The sequence below is a fragment of the Bos grunniens genome, chromosome 16 (assembly GCF_055505025.1).
Source record: "Bos grunniens cultivar Pamir isolate PY7600 chromosome 16, Bosgru_T2T1.0, whole genome shotgun sequence".
In the NCBI taxonomy this organism is placed as follows: Eukaryota; Metazoa; Chordata; class Mammalia; order Artiodactyla; family Bovidae; genus Bos; species Bos grunniens.
Window position 1 is genome coordinate 22,791,111 of NC_141180.1, and position 16,558 is coordinate 22,807,668.

At 44.9% G+C, this 16,558-nt stretch overlaps 1 protein-coding gene across 3 annotated transcripts in view; it reads left to right on the plus strand.

The window, feature by feature from the left end:
- The window catches only part of ASTN1 (astrotactin 1), a 356,585-nt gene that overhangs the window by 151,786 nt on the left and 188,241 nt on the right, over positions 1 to 16,558 (plus strand). For all 3 annotated transcript variants that reach the window (XM_086342418.1, XM_086342419.1, XM_086342420.1), the window contains exons 3-6: positions 6,996 to 7,389; positions 9,374 to 9,520; positions 10,810 to 10,917; positions 15,555 to 15,704. In XM_086342418.1, coding sequence (XP_086198544.1) covers positions 6,996 to 7,389; positions 9,374 to 9,520; positions 10,810 to 10,917; positions 15,555 to 15,704 — 799 coding nt within the window. The remainder of the gene's footprint in view (positions 1 to 6,995; positions 7,390 to 9,373; positions 9,521 to 10,809; positions 10,918 to 15,554; positions 15,705 to 16,558) is intronic.

Sequence of the window (16,558 nt, forward strand, 5' to 3'; positions counted from 1 at the left end):
TGGGACCTTGAATATTCACCTTATCCATTCCCTACCCCTGGAATATTTTGATCTAGATTAGGAAGTGACCAGCATTACCATATGGGCCACACTGTTTTTCTCCTCTCAGTCTGTCTTCTTTGAAAGCTAGAGACAGACAGGAATGATCACTGTTATATATGAAAGAGGGCCTTTGCCCTAGACCTTTGGGCTTAGCTTTGGGGAAAAGTAGGTGACACAGGCCACCAAACTTGTCTATTTGATTCTTATTTTTTTTTAACCACCATTTAATTCCTATAGGAATATAATTTGAATTCAGTGTATCCAATTGCCTTGAGGGATAATTAATTATGTCTCAGATTCACTCTTCTGGTTACTCCTAGGGCCAAGCAAAGCTTTGAAATGTGAACTGATTGATTGGCTGCAGCGCCTTGACAGATGGTAGCTGGAAACTCAATCTCAGCTTTCCCATTTCCCTGCCAAGGGTCCACAAAACCCAGGTGACTCCCTAAACTTTGGTGAAATGTGATAAATCCAGATTGTTTATGATGGGATTTGCTGATCACAGGACACTGATTTAGGATAATGGAAGGGTTCTACTGGCCCCTGGCATGATACCTAGAGTATCACCTGAGTCTGAGATGTCTTTACTTATCATAGTGTCTTCTGTTATAAGAGAAGTCATGGCAATCTATTTATAGGCCTTGTGATCTGTTTTTTGTCTTCCTTTTGTGCCTACAAATTTTCAATTACCTTTAAAAACCAAATTATAAAGATTGTTTCCTCTAATGTAAACCAGGTGGCATCAGGACCTATACCTGTATTAGTCACTGCAGAATCCCCATAACAGTGACCATCAGAAAAATTCTGAAGTGAGTAAATACTTGTTGAATGATTGAGTGATGAGTTGAATGAGTGAGTCACATAAACAACGGACTCATATAAGCTTTGTTTGCAGGCATGGAAGTGATGTCCATATTGAAAGTTATTCAAAGTTGACCTTCACTTCCTTCCTTCCCTCCTTCTCTCCTTCCTTCCCCCCTCCCTTCTTCCACCTCTTCCTCCCACAACTATTGAACACCTACTTCACGGAAGGTGCTGCGATTGACCGTGGAGCTTGGTGTCCTCTGCTCCCATGAAGTCTGTAATCTAACAGATGAGAACAACAAGCAAATCAAAGATAAAAATACTTGTGGTTAGTTACATGAAGCATTCTGTGGATGGTTCCATAACATAGAGAAGAATTGGCTGAGTTATATCACTGACTTTGAAGGACAAGTAAGGGTTAGGGAGAGAGAAATGACCCAGACGCAGGACAGATAGGCAGGTCAGATAATGAGACAGTCTTGTGGTTGGCCTACATGACTGAGATGAGCATAAAAGGGAAATCTGCCTCGAATTTTCTATCCCTGAGCAGTCACCAGCAATGTTATATAAAACAGTTACATAAATATTCCAAAATCTGCAAATTGTCTGACAAACCTCATACTACTCTCTCAGCTAAGTGCCAGAAATGCCAGTTTCATGATGAAATAAAAGCTGATTTCATTTGTTTGATCTCTATTACAGCTGCTAGAAATGATTTATTGATTTTTTAAAGAAAAATATATTTTTAATGCCATCTTTTGTAAGCATCTTATTAATATATGTGGAGATCCCATAGACCCCAAACAAACTTCTAGATACAAAATTGTAACAGTTTTGAGCGAAATCAATAGAATAATCAGAAATCTCATGAAACAATGAATAAAGAACACAATAATTCCGTATCTTGCCATTGGTGTTATTTTTTTTAAATGTTCAAAGTTTGCATTTGTTACTTGTCAGTTGGGTCCACGTGTACCTTAATGCTTGTTCTGTTTGTTTTGTTTTTAATGCCATAAAAACCAAACTTAACACATAAATGAAGTACATACTCTGAGCACAGCTAAGGTGATGCCAAAGCTCAAAGCCAGGGGTAGGTATACGAAGAACTGTGCACCCTCTGTGAAGCCTGAGGGACGACCTTGCCCACAGCGATCATCTCTGTGCTCCTGTTCACAAGCCATGGGCAAGTCTATTCTAATGGGGTTGAATGCTTGGAGGAAGTTCGTTCCTCTCAACAGACTTCCTTTCTTTAAATTACAGTATAGTTGATTTACAATGTTATGTTAGTTTCAGATGTAGCAAAGTGAGTGAGTTGTATATATTTTTTTCAGATTTTTTTTACATTGTAGGTTATTATAAGACACTGAACATAGTTCCCTGTGCTACACAGTAGGACCCTGTTTATATATTTTATTTTTTACAGGTTTGTTTTTTTTTTTTGATGTGGACTATTTTTAATGTCTTTGAGTGTCTTGAGTTTGTTACAGTATTGCTTCTGTTTTTGTTTTGGCTTTTTTGGTCACTAGGCATGTGGGATCTTAATTTCCCTAACCAGGAATCAAACCCATACACCCACTGCATTGGGAGGCGAAGTTAACGACTGACCGCCAGGGAAGTCTGTATCTGTTTTATATATAGTAGTTTATATCTGCTAATCCCAAGCTCCTATTTTATCACTCTCCTCTTTCCCCTTTGGTAACCATAAGTTTGCCAACAAATTGTCTTTTGTCAGACAAGAAGACTGTACAACTCACCTTGCTCTTTTTGATTTGGTTATTAAGCTCCTAGCCCTTCTTGGCCTGGGCTTTCTTTCCATTCATCTACCACCTGTTGGTTTCATTAGATTATTTGAAAGAAAAGTCTTAGAGTATCTGTGACATGGAAACTGCTTGAAATCCCCAGTAGAAGTACAAGGATTAATGATAACATCAGAGAACTATGGTTTATCATGAGAATGCAAAAGCGATGGAATTTGAGCATCGGCTTTCTGAGACCTCACCATAGAAAGAACATTATCAAAGTGGCTACACCCATGCCTTTTCCCAGAATAGAGGAGGCCCTGCACATACAGTTCACCTACCTTTACCCTCCTCACTGGATAGAGCAGATAAACAGTCAGGGGATTTGTGTGTGGTGATTTTACAAATTATTATTGCAAAATATTATTATTAAATAATATTACAAATTATTATCATATAACTTATGCATGTTATTATTTCGGTAATAGTCCACAATTAGCAAGTCATAGCAAGGTGTTGTGACACCTGCCGTCAGTTTGGGTTATTGATGCAGAGAGGCCTTTCCACAGCTTGAGTGACTGTGAATATTTTTTCATATGCCTTTGCTGAGTTTCACCTGATGGCTGGAGATCATTACTGGTAACAGATTATTAAAAAGCTGAGGTCATCTGAAGTCAGTGACTCTACGCAGAGGGAATGTTTTGCTAAAGCAGTACTAGACATGCTAAATGAACTGGCTTAGCCAAATGAAAACTTGTGTTCTAGCTCCCTATGGCTTATTTTTTTAAAAATTAGTATAAAATATTGCTAATTGAGATATCTAGGCTCCTACATGGTAGAGGGGACTTTTCAATTTTTTTAGCAATCCTTTTTGTAAAAAAAAAAAACAATTTTATTTATTTATTTTATTTTTGCAGCAAGTAGGGGCTACTCCCTAGTTGCAGCGTGCAGGTTCTCATTGCGGTGGCTTCTCCTGTTGAGGAGCGTGGGCTCTAGGGCACATGGGCTCAGCAGCTGCAGCACGCGGGCTCAGCAGCTCAGCACGCGGGCTCTAGAGTGCTGGCTCCGTAGTTGTGGTGCACAGGCTTAGTTCTCTGCGGCATGTGGGTTCCTCCCAGACTAGGACTGAACCCATGTTTCCTGCACTGGCAGGCAGATTCTTTACCACTGAGCCACTAGGGAAGCCCCTGAGGGGACTTCGGATGAGCCTGACAAAATAGGGCCGTGAAAAGATCAGTGGCAGAGGATCTGGGCGTAGAACTAGTTCTGCACTGCCAAGTTTTGTAGTTTCTCTGCCTTTATTTCTTCAGAAAAGGAGGACCTGAGTCCGAAGATGTTTACTGGATCTTGCAGTTAGGAGAGAACATAGATTTCTATGTGGAAAACGCAGCTAAGTTGAGAGTCTAATGGTATCCTCCAGGCATGTAGTAGTGTGTGATGCACAGGCTTATTTTAACACAGAGACTTTGAGATGTACCTGCTGTCTTTACCCTGCAGACTAACCTTGAGTTGGACGCTGAGTAGGTGCTTGGTGCCAGGTCCTTTGTTTGCAGTAGTGCCTCTTTGTCAGCCAGATGTGCACTTTGAGTAGTTTCTGTTTTTTCTTCAAGAAGTCAGGGTGGATCTAGGTGGAATCACCCATACTTTCTCTGTCCTCTTACAATTCATGAGATAGATGCCAGGCTGTGTATGTCTCTAGTGAGCAGAGCTCACTCAGAATGACTGCAGCTTCATGGTTAAGCAGGTAGGCTCTGGAGTGGGAGTTGTTTTGGTTCTATTCCAGTCCTATGATTCACTTGCTCTGTGGCCTTGGGCAAGTTATTCAGCCTCTGTGCTCAAGCCTTTTCAAATGTAAAATGGGGAAATTGTTGACCCTACCTTTAAAGTGTAGAGCACTGGGGGCAAATGTCTGATACACAGTAAAACCCCATAACAGACCACTGAACTTGCTTTATTCCTGCATAATATGGGGCATGAAGTTATGTCCTGGATCTTATCACAGCCCCGTTGTGAGCACCTGAAAGGAGAATCAGAGAGGAAGGGGCGCCTGAAGACCTCACCCAGGGCATTAGATGGTGCTTCAACCATTCCTGGGAGACTGATGTTTATGCTCCCCTTACAGCTCTTTAGGGAATAAAATTACCTCAAGCTTTAGCTAACTTAATTCAGTGTCTGACAACTTCTCTTGCTTGGGTAGTTATTCCTTCTGAGTGGCTTAATTACCTGTTGTTGCAGTTTCAGTGTGGGGTGAAGGAAAGGATAGTGGGTCTGACTCTGAGATAAAGGGTCTGCCGAAAAACCATTGGATTGGACTCAAACACTCATTCTCAGCAGATAGATGCAGAACTTCCTTCCACTGAGGACACCCAGTGAGGTGCCCCAGGGGCTCTGTGCGCACATCTGCAGGGCTGCCAGGAGGGACCAGGTTCGGTGCTTAGCCTGGACCTAGTACGTGTGGCTGTGGACTCCCACTGTAATCTGAAAGTGAAAGTCACTCAGTCATGTCCAACTCTGCGACCCCATGGACTATATAGTCCATGGAATTCTCCAGGCCAGAATACTGGAGTGGGTAGCCTTTCCCTTGGGATCGAACCTAGGTCTCCTGCATTGCAGGTGTATTCTTTACCAGCTGAGCCACAAGGAAAACCCAAGAATACAGGAATGGGTAGCCTATCCCTTCTCCACTGGATCTTCCCGACCCAGGGATTGAACCGGGGTCTCCTTCATTGCAGGTGGATTCTTTACAGACTGAGCTATAAGGGAAGCCCACTGTAACCTGAGCAGCTTCATATTCCTGCTTTCTCTGTGTTTGCTTGAGAGATTGCACCAGGAGAAAGGGTTATGCAGATAAAATAAAAATGTGAAAACCTGGAGGCCAGTGTATGGTCCCCCAAAACCCACCTGACATGACCTGTCATTTGGGAGCTGATGGTTGCTTCTTGTCAGCTCTCTGAGCTGCCTGTGTGAAAGCAACAACATTGTGTATGTGTGTGTATGCATGTGTACACATGCTCCTTTGCTCACAGTAATGGTGGGGGGAGAGGGAGGATAAATGGGAATATTTACAGGGAGAGGAACTTTATAAATCCAAGACATAATTATTATGAGACTGGAAAAGGCCCCCTCTAATACATTCAAGGGAATCATCTTGACCCAGCCTTGTGTGGGTGGGTCCCTGGGAATTAATAGAGGGTTTTCATCTCTAGCCTATATGATGGGGTGGCAGTGATTGAAGCCCAAGGTTGAGAGCAGAACCATTTGGCACACTCCCACCAAATGAAATAGGTTCGGAGGGATATTGACCAAAATAAAGGGAGTGAATACAGATTGTGCACGGGAAGATTTATGCCCACTGAGTGCTGTGCAGTGATGTGCCTGCAAGCTTCCCTCCAAATCCTGCCCCGGGTGCATGTCAAGGCGAGAGATGTTCAGTCTCACCAAAAACTACATCCTCATCTCTGACAGAAAACTGAGTGGTGTTCAGGTTTTTAAGTGATGGCCTCAGAGGATGGCCTTGGGGCACCAGAAAGTTCAGAAGGAAACTCCTCTGCCCATCTGACAGAGAAGGTGGAGTCCCTTCTCTTGAGCGAGAGCAAGGATGAAACGTCACTCAAGACTGTGGAGTGGGAGAAAGCTGTCTCCTAAAGCAGCAGTAACCCCCAAAGTCAAGTTCGAATGATGAGATTTCTCTGCACACTTGGTTGTGAGTTTCTGATGGATGTAAACTTCTCTTTGGTTAGGTCGCTGGTTTTCTCCTGCCTGGGCACTTGGGAGACATTTAAGGTTGGGCTGACATCCTTGATGCCCTGTGGTACACTCCATTAGATACTCTGCATAGTTCCGTAACATTCCTTAACCCACCCTGCGAGGGTAAATGGTACCTTCTCCACTATACAGATGGGAATCTGAGGTTTCAGATTTATAGGACTTGTTGACTGTTGGTGGAGCCAGAGTTAGAATCTGTACGTGATTGATTTTAAGATGTGAAAGAGGAAGAAACTAGTTGCCATTCCACTGCCAAAAAACTGGCCTGAAACCAGCTTTACATGCAGCAGATCTACCTTAACAAACCTTCTCCCTTATTTCAGCAGCTGAAATCACAGACACATACACACAATCACAAAGACTTCTTTCTTCTTTAAATTGTTTGCTAAGCCAGAAGCAACTGTGGATCACTTGAAATGATGTGTGATTACCCCAGTTCCATTTTTCTTTCACCTTGAACGCTGATCACAGCAGACTTGTCCCTGTGCTGCTGAGTGAAGCTTGCTCTAAGTACTTACTGCACCTCAGTGAATGAATGAATAAATACATGGGTGAGTGATGGATGGTGACAATGGGAGGGGTCGACGCCTCTTGGTGGGAGGAGCTCACCTGTTTTCACTGTCCATTTGCTGTCCTCCTTCCCAGGGTGGCATGATCGCACTGCTGCTGTCTATCTTATGCCTGGTGATGATCCTGTACACTCGCCGGCGCTGGTGCAAGCGCCGCCGGGTCCCCCAACCCCAGAAGAGTGCCAGCGCCGAGGCGGCCAACGAGATTCACTACATTCCTTCGGTGCTCATTGGCGGGCACGGGCGGGAGAGTCTGCGCAATGCCCGTGTGCAGGGCCACAACTCTAGCGGCACCCTGAGCATCCGGGAGACGCCTATCCTGGACGGCTACGAGTACGACATCACCGACCTGCGCCACCACCTGCAGCGGGAGTGCATGAACGGAGGGGAGGACTTTGCCAGCCAGGTCACCCGCACCCTTGACTCCCTGCAGGGCTGTAACGAGAAGGCAGGGATGGACCTCACGCCAGGTGGGTGACTCCGTTCTCATCTCGTGGCTTTAGGGGGCGCTAGGGAACAGCTGTTCTCTAATTTCATGGTTGATTGTCATACGTACATATTGAGATGAGCCAGGGCCCTTTCCCAAGTGGGCAAGAAGAATAAGCTTTCTCTTGCTATGATGGGAGCTGTCTTCTAATATAGAAAATCAGTACAAGGATAAATTGGATTCCTCTCCATTTCCACTTGGCACTGAAAACAGAGATACTTTGAAAAAAAATTTTTTAATTTATTTTTTAATCGAAAGAGAATTGCTTTACAATGTTGTATTGGTTTCTTCCATGTAACAAGGCGAATCAGCCATAATTACACATTTATTGCCTCCCTCTTGAGCCTCCCTCCCCTGCCCCCAGCCCATCCCTCCAGGTAGTTAAAGAGCACCAGGCTCTCCCTGTGTTATAGAACAACTTCTCACCAGCTATCTGTTTCACACATGGTAGTATATATATGACAATGCTACTTTCTCCATTCATCCCACTCTCTCCTTCCCCTGCTGTGTCCACAAGTTTGTTCTCTGTATCTGTGTCTCCATTACGTCCTGCAAATAGGCTCATCAGTACCAGTTTCCTAGATTCCATTTATGTGCATTAATATATGATGTTTGCTTTTCTCTTTCTGACTTACTTCACTCTGTGTTCTAGGTTCATTCACCTCACTAGAACTGACTCAAATTTGTTCTTTTTATGGCTGAGTAATATTCCTTTGTTCATATGTACCACATCTTCTTTATCCACTCATCTGTTGATGGACATCTAGGTTGGGAAGCAGAGGTACTTTAATATCCAACAGAAGAGTGGGTTAGAAGCTTTTTCATATGCAATCAGCAATCCTCAGGGAAATAAGAGATAGCAAGAAAGATGTGTATGACATTTTTGCAGGTCGTATGTTTGTGTGGGCAATTTAATTTTCCATTGACATGGAGGGGACAGAGGTATCTGTTCTTTTCTATGACTCCTGAGACTTTGGCCTGGGAAAGTTGTTCTGCCTTGCCTATAACCTCTGTGGTCTTTACAAGAGACGTACTTCTTCAAAGAAAATTGAGGAATGCAAGCAAACCGTTTGACCTTAGACACTTTGTATATCTGTGAAACGCTGAGTATAGAAGAGTCTTGGACCTAATGTGGCTGAGCAAGACCAAGGTCGATAAAATGCAGAGAGGAAAAGACTGTACTTTTCATTTACAGCCTCTCTCTCTCATACTTCTATAAATAACAACTATCTGTTGATAAAATCCCAAGGCAATGATCCTTCAAGGAACTGCCCAATTATCTTTGGAGAAGACATTTTTTGAAATGAATCTTGCTTACAGTGTATGGACTTTCAGTGGGGCTTGAAAAGAGTGAAATTGCATCATGGAGGTTTCCATTCTGCTTATCTAGAGAAGATTCCCTAAGACTAGGAATGACTTAATAAGATTTAAAGTCAGAAATTCCTGGAGAGTAAGGGGACATATCTTTAATACCTCTTATTTTTCATAGCACCTGCCATAGTGCTAAGCCCACCGAGTAGCCATATGATTAGAGACTTGGGGAACAGGCAGATAGCACGAACATGTGAGAGAGCCAGCTGTCAGACGATAGGGAATGGTCCAGACTGGGATGACAGAGAGGGGGCAAGTTCTGTCTGAATGCACTGAAATTCAAATTTTTGTCAAACCTTGTTCTTACCAAAGGAAAGAAATCTGCAGTCTCTCTCTCACCAAACGGCCACACATGTTGACCCTGGCAATACAGAAGTGGTTGAATTGGATTTCCTTTCTTCACACCTTCTTTTATAACTCTGTCATCCCCTAGAAATCAAAGAGAAGTATTTTAATCTCTTCCAGTCTCTCACTTTAAAGCTTTCCCATTTCAATTTCTATGAAACCCTATCTACCTGGTTCATGCAGATTTCCTTGCTCTCACTTTCTTTCCACTTTTTCTCTTCAAGTTTCTGCCTTGACCTTTCCTTATTCAGGAAGTGACAATGCCAAGCTGTCGCTGATGAACAAGTATAAAGATAATATCATCGCCACCAGCCCCGTGGACTCCAACCACCAGCAGGCCACTCTGCTCTCTCACACCTCGAGTAGCCAGAGAAAGAGGATCAACAACAAAGCAAGAGGTATCCATGTCTTACATGAGGGCTTAAAGGTGGCTTCCTTAATATCAGGGGAGGCAGGGCCACTAATATCCTTGACCCCCTCTCAAGCATGGCTAGGATGACTGTATTTGAGCAGTATTTCTTTTTCTTTTTTTTTTTTTTATGTCTTCCAGCTCTCCTGCCTTTATTTTATTTTCTTTCCAACTACAATTTTATTTATTTGGCTGTGTCAGGTCCCAGATGCAACATGAGGGATCCTCACTGATGGCACACAGACCTAGTCTCCCCATGGTTTGTGGGGCCCCACTCCCTAACCAGGGTCCAAACCCACACTCCCCAGCACTTCAAGGTGGAGTCTTAACTACTGGACCGCTAGGGAAGTCCCTGAGCAGTATTTCTGCAGGCCTGCTGAGTGCTACTTACCAAAAATGTAAATACACACAATTCTTTTGACCAAGTAATTTCACTGGTGAGAATTTATCCTTAGTAAATAACTGGACAAGTGTGCAAAGATGTGTGTAAAAGACTGTTCATCACAACATTGTTTAAAAGAGCGAAAAATTGGAAATAGCTTAAGTGTCCATCAGTGGAGAATTGCTTAACTACCTGTACATCTGTCTCCCGTCCAGTGACTTAAGATGATACTGTAGATCTATATCTGTTAATATGGAAAGTAGCCCACCATCTATTCAATGGGGGAAAATGATGTTATAAAATAGAAGGTACAGCAGGATGCCATTTTTAAGGGGAATTTTAAAAAAACCTTTATCTGCTTCTGTATCAGAAAAAAGACAGGGTGCATTCATCACATGTTCACAGAGTCTTTCTCCGATTTAGAGGACATCAAGGTTGTTCCTTTTATGCGTTTTGGGATCTTTTGACTTTTTTCTCTCTTTTCCACATTGAATATATATTAAACCTAGAACCAGAAAAAATATAGATATTAAGACATACAGACATGTGCCCCTTAAGACATGATTCCAATCTCTATCCACCAGAATCATGACGTGTAATGAAGACACTTTCCCTTTTCCCCTTGTCCACCTGCCATCCACACCGTCCTTCTCTGGCAGGTGGCCCTCCTCGGTAGGAGGATGGGCTGGGTGGAGATAGGGCTCCAGTGATGGCCGTCACATAAAGATCCACTTCTCCAATACATCTGTGTATCCGGAAGCTCTAGTCTCTGTGGCTAATCCTCCCAGACTCTCAGTCACCCTGCTCTCGTTTTTCCCTTGAGCTTGCCCAGTGATTTGGTGTCATGAAGACAAAACTGAAGACACTGTTTCTTTGCTCTTGTCTTTTGACTACAGCTGGTTCCGCCTTCCTGAACCCTGAAGGGGATTCTAGCACGGAGGCAGAAAATGACCCCCAACTGACCTTTTACACCGACCCCTCACGGAGCCGAAGGCGCAGTAGAGGTAGGAAGGCTGGAGGGGAAAGTGGGGAGAGAGGGGCAGTGGAGAGAGGAGGCGAGGAGCTGCAGAGGTGCTGGGTCTAGGTGGGGGCTCTGGCGACTAAAGCCAGTTTCTGCAGGAAGATTGGCATCTCCTTCTAAGGAGGAAGGAAGAGCCAGCGTGGAAGACTTCAGAGAATCATCTCTCCCAGATAATGGCACTCTCAAACAGGTTTCCAGGTTGTTTGAAAGGCTGTTTCTTGGTCAGAAGACTCTCAATTCCTTCTGGAAGCCTCAGGAGTCATAGTTTGCTGTTTAGACACAGGAAATAAAGTTGATAAAGTGTGTTATGTGAAAAATAGACAACATATGTACCCATGCTTACCCAGCCATCCTGAGATTGAGTGAGACACACAGGCCTTAGGGGGTGGGATAGTTGAGGAACCATGTGGCCTGAAAAAACATGTGGAATGGTTTTTGGCCTTTAATCATCCACCCAGCAGAATCACAGGACCCCCACTGTCCAAGTCCCCTCCCTTCTCCTGGCAGGACCTGGCTTGGTTCGTTCATTCTCCTCACCATCGATAGAGTTGTCCACCATGCAGCCGCAGCCCACGCCTCCCCACCCTGATGTTCAGTGGTTTCAGGTGTGGCTGTCGCAGCTGTGGCTGCCACTGCCTTTGACCTTGAGGTCTCACCATCATCATTGCTGAGGGAGGTCTGTGTTCAGGCACCAATCAGCTTCACCATTTACTTGCTGTGTGATATTAGATAAGGACAACAACTTCTCTGAGCCTCCGTTTCCATGTTAAATGGGTGAGCAATACCTCATGCACAGAGCTAAGTTATATTAAAATGTACTCTTATGGTGACTGACAAGGCATTATGAGATCTCTACTGTGTTGCTGTTAGAACTCTTTACAGTGGAAACTTAGGGTTTCTACAGCATTTCATCTTAAGTAATTTTAGATAGGGGGCCCTCGAGATGTATTGGAGGGTATTTGACCTCACCTTGTGTTATAGTCAGTAACCTTTCCCCCAACCAGTAATCAACCGATGCCCCCTAGTAGACACCTATCTTTTGGCTCTCTCCCACCTCCACTCAAGTTCGTGACATACTGAGAAATTCTTCCCAGAGATTGAAAGAAGCTCTGTGAATTCCTTACTTCCGGTTTCTGCAGGCTCTGCTGCTATCAGTACAAAAGTTCTTCCCACCACTTTCCTCAAGAGATCAGTGGGGCTCTGGGCCACCTAATCTCTGATGTCCCAGTATCCCTGAGGTGAGAATATAGACCTTTGACCCTCATTACATATTTCTATACAGCAGAGAGTTGACCTAGACTCATCAATCCTAGGCCACAGCAAAGCAGGGTAGGTTTCTGCTTTAATAAAACCCTGCCTAGGAAAATCTATAGTAATGAATTAGAATGAGTTTCTTTGCAGCATAAAACTATTCCTTTTAAAATACCAAGCTCTCCTAGTGAATCAACTGTTTGTTGCGATTAACTAGACTGTAAGCTTCTTATGGATGGGCATGTCTAATTTATTTTTCCAAAGTGCCTAGTGAGGGATTTTGCCTGTAATAGATGCTTGCCAGTGTTTGTTGAATTGAACTGGATACATCAATCAGGCCAGCAGGAAATTTTATAACCCACACGCCATGGGTCAGGCTTTGTGATCGGTAGTAGAAACATGAAAACATGGCACAGTGATAAGGCTTAATTTAATAATATAAATAAAGTAAAATGAGTACTCAGAAGAGAGAACAGTTAATTCTACGTGGCAGCAAAAGGAGACAAAAAAAGGAGAAAATAATTAGCCTTGGTTTCTATACAATGTATAGAATTTCTTGAAAGAGAAAAATCTAGGGGAAGGGCATTTCAGTAGAGGAAAAGAGCAATACAAAGCCTTGAAAGTGCCAAAGAACATGGCATTTTCAAGCAAGGAAAAGGAGTTCAGTATGGCATAAACAGGCACACCAGGAGATGAGGGATGTGGGTGGGTAACAGGCTAGCTGCCAGAGGACCATGCAAACCATTTACTGGGTTTGCACTTGGTTCTGTAGGTCAAATGCATTTAAGCCTTGTAGCTCAGTCGGTAAAGAATCTGCCTACAATTCAGGAGACCTGAGTTTGATTTCTGGGTTGGGGAGACACTCTGGAGAAGGAGATGGCAATCCCCTCCAGTATTCTTGCCTGGAGAATACCATGGAAAGAGGAGCCTGGCAGGCTACTGTCCATGGGGTGGTAAGAGTCAGACAAGATTTAGCAACTAAACAGCCACCACCACGGTAGGTCAAAGGGAACCCCTGGAAATTGTGAAGTCCGGTAGAGATGCTGGGTGATGGGTTGATGCTGCAGAAGGACCAGAGAGACAAGAGGCTGGGTAGCAAGTCGTTGCTGTCACAGGAGAGCAGTGGCAAGCTCCTGTGAACAGTGACAGCAGTGTGTGAGGAGGGCTGGAACAGCAGGGTGCAGGAGGGCTGGAGGGAGAGCAAGGAATGGGTGAGAATCTCTTCTTGAAGGCTTCAGGGAAGTGTTTACAGGGAGATACTGTTTGAGCTGAGACCTGACGAATAGGCTGACAAGGTGACAAAATGGCATTCTGTGGAGGAGGGAATAATATGTGCAGAGTCACAGGGACATAAACTATAATTGTCTAGTCAGAGCGCAGTGAATGGTTTACTAGAATCAAGCTTCCGGGGCAAGCCTGTGGTTTGCTTCAGAGACAAGGCTGGAAGATCAGGAGAAAGTCCACTGCCTCGGCTGAAGGACTTGGACCTGACACATCGGTTGGAATCATGGAAGGTTTTTAAAGAGCCAACTCCCTGGTCTGCTCAGCTTCGTGAACCATCCCTCCAGGGCAGTGTGGAGGCTAGATGAGAGTAGGGGAGGGGTGGGGTGTTGACCAGGGAGACTGGGTGGAAGGCTATGGCCATAGTCTGAGGGTGAGATGATGGACACAGGTAGGGAGGCAGAGGGTGGAGTAAGAGAAATTTCAGACACAGAATGAAAAAGATCTCAAGACACTGGTGTCAGGGAGGGCGTGGCTTATGAGAGAAGGAAAAGTTAGACATGGTGGGGTTTTTGAACTTGGAAACCAAGGAGACGGCAGTGCCATTCATTGGGCAGTGGAAGTGGGCAGGAGAGCAGGACTGGAGGGAAAGTGGAAAGCCCAGTTCTGGGTATTGCATTTGAGTGCCTGAGGGCCATTCTGGTAGCATATCTATCTGCTGCTCGGACCTGGTGTGGGCTAGAGGTAGAGTGTGTAAGTGTGGGAAACAGGCTCCACGTTGAAGGATACTCACATGAATAGAATATCTCCAGATAACAAGGGACAGGGGTTCCAGAGGCCACCTGTGATTCTGGAGTCTCTCCTTCCCAGCTTTTGCCAACACACCCACTCAGGGAACCTGCTCCCATCAAAGATGTGTGCATCCATAGACCAAATCTTTCCCTGTGTTCCTGAGAACAGTGGTTCCAAAGACCTCACTGGGCCCAGCGAGTGAATAGTGAATTGTCTGGGGGTCGTAGCCTTGCTGGACCTGTGTGCTGATTCTGGCTCCCCTCCTGAGTAGCTGCTTGACTCTAGACTTGCCCTGTGGCCTTTCTGTGCAGTATTTCTGTGGGCGCTGCCTCATTAGGCTGCATCACTGTTAATGATGTGAACTATGGAAGACCCTGGGCACTGGTGCCTGACACATAATCACACTGCATGAGTGTTAACTGTCACTGTTAGGATGGTCCCTTTGAGCCTTATTTCCCTTATCTGTAAAGTGGGCAGTTTCTGTTCAGACTCATAGACGTGTCGTCAGGAAGCAAATGTTTAACGTCATGTACGTAAAAACACTGAGCACGTTGCCGGCCAAAATAGATGCCTTTTATTGCTATCAGTAATAAGTACTTACACAGACTATAAGATAATTCCACAGGATCCACACATTTTATTGGCAGCTTGCCTTGCTTTCTTAAGTTCCCACATCTATGAAAGGTCTCTCTTGTTAACTCCCAAACAGAAAACACACCCCCAAAACCTCCCTTCTGAGCCCTGTCCCTACCTACCTGGACATGTTTCTTATCCCTCAGCTTTCTTATTTTATCTCTAAGCTTCTGTTTATAACCATACCTCAAGGACTGCAGGACTAGGGAGAGCCTTCAGGTGTGACAAGAGCCAGCTTTCCTTGCTTTCCTCCTTCCAGGCCCTAGGACGCCTGCCTAGGGGTGGGAGGTGGTTTGAGCTCTAGGAGTGGAGGAGCTGGTTTGTGAGAGCACCCTCTGTGGAAAACCATGGAAAGTGCAGGGACTTCCAGCGCTGGGTGAAAGCCTTCCCACCACCCTTGAGCAAGAGGTTAGAGCCCCACCAGCCAGCCGAGTAGAAGGCGGCAGTGCCCTCCTTTATGATTTCCCTTGTGAACCTGGCTCAGGAGGCATGCACAGGAACTTGCTTGCAACTGACCGCTGTTCACACTGACGACCACCTATGGCCCAGTCCCCTCTGACTCCAGGCAATGCCATGGTGTTCCCTGAAGCTCATGGACTAGACACATCTCCCACCTGGGCTGTGTTTGCACGCTCCCTCCCCTATTTGCCAGGTTGGGCAGCAAAAGGCCCTTTACTGCCAAGATTCTTAACACCAAACGCTTTGCTCTTGTCTTGTTTTCAGTGGGCTCTCCCCGAAGTCCTGTGAACAAGACGACCTTGACATTGATCAGCATCACCAGCTGTGTGATCGGCCTTGTGTGCTCCTCCCATGTCAGCTGCCCCCTCGTGGTCAGAATCACCCTGCACGTCCCCGAGCACCTCATCGCTGATGGTAAGCCCACCTCTGAGGATGCCATCCCTCTGCCCCCACCCAGAGAGGAAGGCTTCAGGGTGGGCAGGAAAGATACAGACAAGCCAGGGTCCACTGTGACCTATTACTATTAGTGAGAAAAAAAATATACCCAGATAAGAAAGACAGAGGACAAAATTAGATTGTCCACCAATGAAATCAGATTGTTGTGTTGTTCAGTCGCCCAGTTGTGTCCGACTCTTTGTGACCTCATGGACTGCAGCACGCCAGGCCTCCCTGTCTGTCACCATCTCCTGGAGTTTGCCCAAGTTCATGTCCATTTCTGATGGAATCAGAAAACAGGTTAAAAAAAAAAAAAATGAGCAGATCACTGTCTCCTCTCTGTGCCCATTTCTGTTTGCTTTTCAATAAGCACCTGTCTCAGACGGTAAAGCATCTGCCTACAGTGCAGGAGACCTGGGTTCAATCCCTGGGTTGGGAAGATACCCTGGAGAAGAAAATGACAACCCACTCCAGTACTCTCACCTGGAAAATCCTATGGACAGAGGAACCTGTTAGGCTACAGTCCATGGGATCAAAAAGTCAGACACAACTGAGCAACTTCACTTCACTTGGTGGATAAATACAGAGCTTACTGGCTATAGATACATAGCCACCAAGATTCTCTTAGCCTTTGAATGGGGAAAAGCTAAGTGAAATAGTCAAGTGTTGAAGTATCAGTCATGTTTCCAATTGGTATGCCTGGTGAGAAATTCCTAATTGCAGTAACTTGCTATGAGCCTAGCAAGCTGAAGCAATAATTTACTTTCACCCAGGGGAACCCCAATATAATGAAGGAATAATATAGGTTTGGAGAGTCCCTGAATTAGTAAAGC